The following is a 9901-nucleotide window of genomic DNA, read 5'->3' on the forward strand; positions in this document are numbered from 1 at the left end:
TATTTAAGGAATTAGAGAAGAGAAGGTAAGCATAAACCCACTCTCCCCTCCACTCTCATCTCTTAATACTAAAGGTAGTGAATCACTTTTCCTTATATACCCTCACCCCCTTTTTAAACCTTGTATGTGGGATCTCTCTTACTCTCATCAAATTCACCCTCCCCTTTTGCACAAACCCTCGTGTCCACAAAATTTTACCATTTTTTTTCACTATTTTTTCAATATCTTCTTTTTCTTCCACCCAAATTAAGCTCTATAAATTTCCTCTCATCCTTTGTTTTGACCTTGTCGTGTTTCACACCTACATGACACACACAACCAAAATATCTTTCTCTTCCATCAATTACCTATTTCACTAATTATTAAAAGCACACAAAAAAGATCAAATCAAACTTGTTTTTTTAATTCTTCATTGTATTCCCCCTTTGTTTATGCATTGAGTCACTTGCAAGACGCATGCACAATGCTCTTGCTAGTGTAGGCCTCTACATTACCAATCTTGCCACCCCCATAACCCCCTTGCCCCTAATAAACCCCGCAAGTGCTTCTTCACCATCACCCGTCTACAAATTAAAAGCTTTTGGAATTGACAATACAAATTGTCAGCTCTTATCTACTCCAAAACTGGTGAGCCCCTACCCACCTACGATAAACCTCGTCCTTTCTATCCACCTCCTTGAGATCTTCAATCAACAACAAATCAAGTAATCAACTTTCCCATTTCTCATTCACATCATAATGAATCCTTGATGAGCCTCATCTTCTCCTCAACATAACTCCCACACCACTTTTGATGAAACCAATGGTTTTAATTCAAATTCACTACTCCCTGACCCTTCTTTTGAGCAACGTTACCTTCTACTCCAATAAGAATTTGAAGCAGAAAGAGCATCGTTCGTGAAAGGGACAAGTGTAATTATTAGTACTGAAAGCCTAGTCCCCCTCCCTATAGCTTAGTCTCCCTCCCTATATTCAAAGGAGACCAAATATGCACAATCCTCTATTCCTATTGGTCCGTTGTTGCTAATTACTATTATTAACAAAAGGCCCAAAATATGTTCAAATGCCCCCTAATGTGATTTTGTAGAGTGTGGATGGGGTAGAATTGTGTAGATTGCGGATGGATATCTGTGACAATGGCCTTCTGATTGTGTAGAAGGTATAACTAAATGCATGCCCTTCACGGGGTAGAATTGTGTAGAGTGTGGATGGGGTACAATTGTGTGGTGGGGATGAGGGTATAACTAAACTTAGGCCCTTCATGGATACATGACACCTATCATGCTCGTAAGTGAGTTTGATGACAAGCAAGGAGCTACCAAGCAATCTTGGTCGTCCACACCAGCGCTCGAAAAAACTTATTTTTCAACCTATCAAAATAAGGACAAATCTTAAATTTGTCCAGTTTTTGTTTCAAAATCTCTGCAATATGCCGGTTTTATAACTAAATATATGAAAAACCATTCCTTAAGATAAGGGCTACTTAAATTCTCAGCCGGCATTTCTTAATTCTGGTGAGTGATAAGCGATACCCGAGTTTTTTTACGAGGGGGTATAGAATTTAGATGCCACAAGGGTAGATTAGAACCCACTACAACGAGGATGAGGGCCAACCCAACTTCAAAGATGACTAAATTTGCACAACGCCGGACTTTTGCCAAAATAATAAATAATCCATAATAAAAATAGGCATTGCTGCATGCGTGCAACGCAAAAAGTTTTGCCAACTTTTGAGAACTGTTATAAAAAATGGAGCGATTTTGAGGCCTTTTCGTCTTTCTTCTCCAGTTCGATCAATTCGACGGCGGTGGGCGTTCGGCTGCCTGTCTTTTTTGCTCCAACTCAGAGGCTTATACCCTCAAGGCAGAGCTTTTACTTAGACTCTCTCTCTCTCTCTCTCTCTCTCCAAAATAAAAGAGTGTCTGCATTTCCATAATTATGCCTGCCTGGTTATCTACACCATTGAATCGATTAGCTTCTGATTTTCCCACTCAGAGTGTGCACGAAGCTCTCAACCTTGACTGCATTATGCTAAATCAAGAGGGATATCTTAAGTTTTCATGATAATAACTTCCTGATGCAACATATCTTCTTAACGTTAATGTTGTAGTTCTTTTCTGATTGAGAGCCTATTCACGAAATTCATGATTCTACAACTAATATTGGTTTCCTTGACATAATAGAGTAACATAGGAAGGGCCAGTTTTGGAATGTCTGATGTACAACATGCATGCAGATTTATCTAAACTGCTTGATTTGTCTTATTAAACCAGAATTATCACAATGACCAAGCACATCCTGATTGTGCCAGTTTTGGAATGTCTGATGTACAACATGCATGCAGATTTATCTAAACTGCTTGATTTGTCTTATTAAACCAGAATTATCACAATGACCAAGCACATCCTGATTGTGATCAGCATACTTGGGACTCTATTATACCACATAAGTCTTGCTAATTGCCAGCTCTCTACAAACTTCTATGATGCGACATGTCCGAACCTTCTTTCGATCGTGACATCGACTTTCCAATCATTGGCAGCAAGTGATAATGTTGTTGCTCCATCAACATTGAGGACGATCATCCATGATTGCTTTATTCAGGTAGCATAGTACTTAAGTCCAGTCTGGTTGATGCTAATACATTGAAGTTTTACTACCATGTTCATAGGATGTGTAAGTACATGCATAAATTGTATACTATTGAACAGCCTTCTGTCTGCTTCAGTCATCACTTACCACACCCACTACAAGAGTTTATGCAGCTCCTTTAATGATTGGGTGAGGCACCAGATTGATTCTCCATGACCTACATACATCCCAGAATGTATCTTAAGCATTCCATGATCTAGTCCCTCATAAAGAAAGCATAGAGACACGGTATTTTTATTTACTATTCATAAGCATTGCCACCTGCCTAAAATCCACCCTTTGTTTATTAACCAGGGATTATAAGACAAGCTCAACTCAAAAAAGTTGTTTATGAGAAGGGAGCACTTTAGAAGATAGAGGCCTATGTAGTGGGTATGTATATGTATACGCCAATTCTAGCGACATATAGGGCTGATGGAGCCTTCAGTTGTAACAATTACTGGAGCCAAATTGTCATTATAATCTAAGCTAGACATCACATGAACTCAATAGGGGAGTTGTAAGAAGGACTGGTCAGATCATACCAGCTTCTACTCCTGATTATGCTGAAAATTATACCTCTTGAGAATCGTTTCACTTCAACAAACATACTTTACTCCACAATCTTACAAAAGTACTTTATTGCTTCCTAGAACCTAGGTGATGATATAGTAGTTTTAGCTGATGAAGCTCAAGTGTGCAAGAACTTTGAAGAGGAAACTTTGAGTGAGACTAGATGATGATGATTTCTGACCCCGGCTCGAAAAACAAAAAAAAACTATGATGATGATGCAATGATATATACTCAACGAATTTAGTTTTATATGATTATGAAAGAAAAAGTTCAACAAAAGCATCTCACTTCAATTTTTGTCCAACTCTAGTGGATTTCAAGTATGAGTCTTACACAGGCTCAGCTGAAAAGCATTAGAGTATGCCTGATAATGTGCTATGGCCTTCATCATGGCTGAGTCTTGCCCTCGTCCTGCCCTTTCGAAGTGATAGAAACTCGGTATGGTGTTATATTCAAGAAGATTTGTCCAAGAAGGCATGCACATCTCTTTATGCATGAGCCTGCACCCACTCTTGGGCCCTGATGATGTGAGTGGGGATGTCATAGCACATACTCCATGCTTTGTAAAGTTTGGGAAATAACCTCAATTTTCTATTTTTTCAAGTGAGAGGGATTGATTAACCTTTACATATCAAAGTTCTTTTTAGGTTTGTAAAGAAATCATAGTAATGCTGCTTAAGCATTGTTGTTTTGGTCTAACCAAATTTTGCAGGGGTGTGATGGTTCCATTTTGATCTCATCAACTCCAGGAAATAGGGCAGAAAAAGAGTATGTGGATAATGACTTACCTCAACAAGCTTTTGATACCATCAATTCGATAAAGCAGGCTCTAGAATCATCTTGCCCAGGCGTTGTTTCGTGTGCAGATATTTTAGTTCTTGCTACACGTGAGGCAGTGAGATTTGTAAGTTATTATACCCTTCTGTTATCAACTTTGATGATGAAAATTGTGGATTTGTAAGTTATTATACCCTTCTGTTATCAACTTTGATGATGAAAATTGTGGATTTTTTTGAAGGCAAAAAAACCACATCATTATAAGGTCATGAAAAAGTGAGAAATAATGCAACTTTTCTCTAGTTAAACATTTGTAATTTTGAGAGAGAGAGAGAGAGAGAGAGAGAGAGAGAGAGATGGGTCTCTGATGTGTCTTGTGCTTAGCCAGTAGCCTTTAAATATGGTTTTTTGAATGATCATTTCTCTATGACCATAGAGGAAGATAAGGTAAGGCAAATCAGTCTTCAATGCCCTTGATCTCTTTTACATGTATATTCATAGGAAATCATCAGGCAACTGGAGACCCAGCAAGGATAATATGATGTGGGATACAGATAGTTATATGATTACTGTCCTCTATGCTCGGCATTTCTCACTGATAGACCACGCATAAAGATCTGATCCAAGGTGGAGCAATCACATCTGTATCCTGCCTGATCTGTCGCTTTTTGCTCTTCTGCTCTCAGATCATATGCCTTTATTGCAGCTTCCTAGATTTTGTTCAAGAAGAAGGGTATCCTTGTGGCTGGGCACTCCTGTGTAGTGAATATACCCATGGCAATCATCATCAATGAAGACCTTAGCTAAGACCAATGTTAGGGTCTTCTGGCCATGAAGCAACAAGCTTTCATTGCTGTTATAGATCATTATCAAGATGGTGTCAAAATCTATCATCAGTGGCTTTATCTTGATCTGGTTGCACACTTTATATTTCTGAAAGAATGCTTTGACTCGAGGCTTTGATTCATTTTGGTTAACTGATTCTGATGAACCAAATCAACCACCTCCTTTGAAATTGCAGCTAGGTGGACCTTCTTGGCAAGTTGCCTTAGGAAGAAGAGATAGTCGGACTTCTCTAGAAGCTAATGGGAACATCAACATACCGCAGTCGAACTTGAATGGTGACCAACTTATCTCCCTATTTGAATCAAAAGGCCTTGATGTGCAGGACCTAGTTGCATTGACAGGTATGCCCTCCATGACTGAGTTTTCATTGCATTTGACTCAAGTATATCATGCCATGGATTGCATCTCAAAGATGGAATTTCATGGGTTGCAACTCTAGTATATGATCATGTCATGAGGTGCATTTGACTGAAGTATATCATGTCATGGGTTGTGTTGGACTCTCAGGTATATCCTGTCATGGATTGCATCTCAAGTATGCCATGTATGCTTGAGAGTTGAATGCAACTCTTGGCATGTTGTGCTTGAGAGTCGAACACAACTCATGACATCATATACATGAGGGTCAAATGCAACCCATGACATGACTCGAGTGAGATTTGAACCCAAAACCTCTTGCTTGAACATCCCTTATTGATACACACTCATGAGTGGGTAAGGTAGTGAGATTTGAACGCAAGATCTCATGCTTGAACTAGTGAGATGTGAATTTAAGACCTCTTGCTTGAACAAGATCTCATATATGCACACCCATGAGTGGCTCCTCCCCCCATTTCCTTACGATATCGGCACCAACCATATGAAGCAAGACTTGAACTCAAGACCTTTTGCTTGAGACTTCAAAGCTCTAGCAACTACATGTATTGCGCGGCGGCGGGGGGACAAGATTGAGTGTGGTATGGAGGTGCACATGCAATTGGAATGTGAAAGAGAAAGGTATGGACACATTGTGATGGTATATGCTATGTATGCTATGCAGGTGCACATACAATTGGGTTTTCAAAGTGCAGGCAGTTCTCCTTCCGATTAACTCAAGGAAGAGACCAGAGTTTGGATCCAGCATTTGCTCGACAGCTGAGAGGGCAATGCCCTGTAAATGGCAACCCGGCCAACGTGGTGCCATTTGACCCTTCATCTCCTTTTGGGTTTGACACCTCATATTTTAGAACTCTGCAAGCCAACAGAGGGTTGCTCTTGACAGACCAAGCCTTGTTCCTCCATCCTGCAACAAGCGCTCTGGTGAATCAGTTTGCTTCATCTCCCAGCCAGTTCTTCCAAGCCTTTGCCAACTCCATGATTAAAATGACCTCCATTGGCGTCCTCACTGGAAACGAAGGTGAAATCAGAAGAGTTTGCACTGCAATCAATTCTTCTTGATCAGATACTTCTTCACATGCCTGTCTTGTACCATGTGCCCATTGCACATACCTTTTTTGTGTGTGTGTTTTGAACCTTTCTACAAGGATTAGTTATCATATGTGTGACAGTTTTGGGGGAATTACACCAAAGATGCCTGTAATTATTCACTTAGAGATCACCTTAGTGCATTTTTGAACATTTACACAAGAATAAGCATCATATGTATGACAGCTTTGGGGGAATTAGACCAAAGATCCCTTTAATTATTCACCTAGGGATCACCTTAGTGCATTTTTGAGTTAGATTTCTTTGGAATATTCTTTCAGTACATCACATTATGTCAATGTATTAGCCATGATGTTTCTAAGGAGTGGCTTATTCAAAGGTGCATATGATTAGTTGTGGTCTTTTACTTCAAGATTTTGCTTCTTTTCTATGGTTAATGCATCAACCATGTAATCTTTCTAATGTGGTTTCATAGTGGCATTGCCATGCTTGTTTTTTTACATGCATTTTGCACATTTTTTCTTGTTTTGAACATTTTTTAAAAACGAGCACACCTTTCAATTAAACATCCAAAAATACATTGAAATAGCTCATTTATATAATTATTAAGGAAAACATATGTTTTTTGAATGGCAAGGCGCCCAACAAAAATTAAGCATGCATGGTGACATACGTACACTATTGAGAGTTGTGACATATTTAGGTATGTGTCTCATGCCCTAGCAGAGAGCTACCCTTCACTTAAAAATAATCTTTAGATAAGCATGCATGGTGACATAAGTACACTATTGAGAGTTGTGACATATTTAGGCATGTGTCTCATGCCCTAGCAGAGAGCTACCCTTCACTTAAAAATAATCTTTAGAGAGATTCCATATTTTTCACATAAACTAGCATATATGCACAGTGTCACGATCTTTCACTAATAATTCCACAGTTATTTTAGAAGAATCCAATCACACCTCTCTGTCTAGTGTTGTGGAATTGTTGAAAGATGATGGGTATGTTTAGAGCACCATTCTATCTACTATACATGGTGATTCAATTCTAAAGGGATCACAATCTCAATGTACCATGGTTGGCTACAAATGTTAGGACCCTTACACGTGGGATTTATATATGGCAACAAGTGGGACACGTACACACCGATACACGGGATTTACATGTTAGCAATGCATGGGACATGCGGACATTGCATGGGAAAACCAATGGCAGCATATTATTACACATCAGCACTTATATTGATAAGTGTGAACTAGGAATGCTTGTGGGTGACAGTTGTAGGCCAAAGACCCCCACTGATGTTGTAGGCCAAGGACCCCCACTGATGTGTAGCATGGGGTGCCAGAGGGGACATAGAGAGAGAGCTAGGTTGTAGGCCAAAGACCCCCACTGATGTGTAGCATGGGGTGCCAGAGGGGACATAGAGATAGAGCTAGGTTGCCTTGTATGGAGGCTTGCCATTTGGTACCAGAGCTTAGGCTTTTGTTCTTAGCTATGGGGGAAGCCTACCTGCAAGGTTGAGTGTGCAGAAGCGTGGAGATCTCGCTGCAGCCGTCCGTTTTTAAAAAAAATCCATCCTTCACTGCCGGATTTCCCTCGACGTTCCATCCGTCACTACCGTTCTGTCGTGCTATCGTCCATCCATTGTTCCGTTTGTTGCTGCTGCTGTTGCTGTGGTGCTGCCGGGCGTCGCCTTCTTAGTGCCGCCAATGCCATCGCCATCACCGTCGTCAATTTTTTTATAAAAAGAAAGAAAAAAAGCCCTAAGGTTTTTATTCTAAGGTTCTTTACTGCAGTTCTTGCATGGTGTATCCAGGCAAAAATCTTTCCTCCTCGTTGTCCAATGCTTGATGCACTTGGCACGATCTTTGAAGATGTAGCTCTACACGGCCTCTGAGTTCATCGGCTTCGACAACCATACAACAAGGGGGCTCAGTTATCCCTTCTCTTTAAATTTTTCGTCGTTTAGTGCTTCTTGCATATTATTGATTAAAAATGGAATCTGATCACTCTGCCCCACAATCATCGGAATATGTTCCTCGCCAACAAATGCATGATTTGCAAGAGTAAATGAATTTATTTATGAATGATATCCACACTATGATAACACATATAGTACCTCAGCCCCCGCCACCACCGACTTCGGATACCCATCATTTGGGTAATTGTGAGGGTACTCCAGAAAAGGGATTAAAGCCAAAACTTGCATAAAAGGATTAGAAACTGTCAAAAGTACACTAGCACTTTACCTTCTCGTAGGTTGAGGTAGTAAATCAATGGCTTTCTAAGTGGGAACAATGCTTTACTTTATGTGATATAACAGACGAGCACATTAGAATCCAACATGCTGCATATAATTTACAATATGTGGCTCATCGTTGGTGGAGGAAAATTTAAAAGTACAAGGCAATCCCAAATACGGGAGGAATTTAAGAATATGTTTATTCAAAATTTTGTGCCACCCACAGTAGAGTCCTTGATACTTGGTTTTTTTCTCTCTCAAAAGAATCTTACAATTTAGGAGTATGCAGACAAGTATCGAGAGGTGCTTATGAAAATTTTATAAATTTTATCAAATTCCTTACAAGTTCATAAATTTACCATGGGATTAAATGATAAACTTCGACCATTAGTGCACTGTGAGAATTGTCAAACTCTATCCAAAGCTATAGCAATGACTTTAGTTTATGAAGATGGTCGAAAGGGTCAAAATCAGGGAGTGGGTCAAGTTTCTAAGTCTCATTTTATGTGATCTACGAAGCTTCGAGGTATACCAGTGGGCAAAAGGAAAAGGCCTCTATGTCTAATGTATATTCCTCTTCAAAGACTCTTGGCAAGAGTTAAGAGAAAGGTGTCAATGAAGAATGATCGCAGATCTTCACTCACTCTAAAACAATTTGAGAAAGCAAAAAGTGAAGACTTATGGGCAAGCATCAAAGGCGCGATTGTCCATTGAAGAAGTAGCGCATAGCTGTAAATATAACCACTGAGCCTATAGATTCAGATCACGAGGATAATCTAGAGTAAGATTTATTGGATGATACTCCAGAGCAGATACCCAAACATTCTACTAGGAGACTCAATGTCAACTAAGAAACAGGTACCCACAACTGCAGATATAGTCTTATCTTTAGAGGCTAGTCGCGGTTACAATTTTCGATTACAAAACTTATTTTCATGAAGGGTTCGATTAAAGGGCCAGTGAAGGTACTCTTTGATACGGGCTCCAGCCCCATAAGGTGGTTAGTTTCAACTTGTCAAGAATTTAAAGTTGAAAACTCAACCATCACCATATCAATACACGGTTGAGCTAAATAAAGAGGTATGTAGAGAGAGAATGCATGTTTGGGCTTTAGAGAGAGAGAGAGAGAGAGAGAGAGTGTATTTGTACTTGAGGCAATATATAGTTTAGGCTATGTATACACACACACACACACACATATTAGGCTCTAGATCCCTTAGGCTATGTGTATTTTAGTAAATGTAAATGTATATATATATATATCTTTAGCCTTTAGGCTATATAATGTGTGTGTGTGTGCGTAGCTTAATCGATATGCAGCCTAATATATCTATTAGGCTATACACATATAATATTATGTATGTGTGTGTGTGTATATATATATATATATTTATTTATGTATA

The 9901-nt window shown here is 39.4% G+C and overlaps 1 protein-coding gene across 1 annotated transcript; it reads left to right on the plus strand.

Annotated features, from left to right (window-relative positions):
• The first annotated feature begins 2391 nt into the window (after window positions 1-2391).
• LOC147604210 (peroxidase P7-like) lies at window positions 2392-6265 on the plus strand. The gene is made up of 4 exons (XM_086795650.1): window positions 2392-2604; window positions 3918-4109; window positions 5004-5169; window positions 5868-6265. The coding sequence occupies exons 1-4, from the start codon at window positions 2392-2394 to the stop codon at window positions 6263-6265; spliced, it is 969 nt and encodes a 322-aa protein (XP_086651776.1).
• The last annotated feature ends 3636 nt before the right edge of the window (window positions 6266-9901 follow it).

The sequence above is a fragment of the Cibotium barometz genome, chromosome 62, assembly GCF_041138505.1.
Source record: "Cibotium barometz isolate CiBa-2024 chromosome 62, ASM4113850v1, whole genome shotgun sequence".
NCBI lineage: Eukaryota > Viridiplantae > Streptophyta > Polypodiopsida > Cyatheales > Cibotiaceae > Cibotium > Cibotium barometz.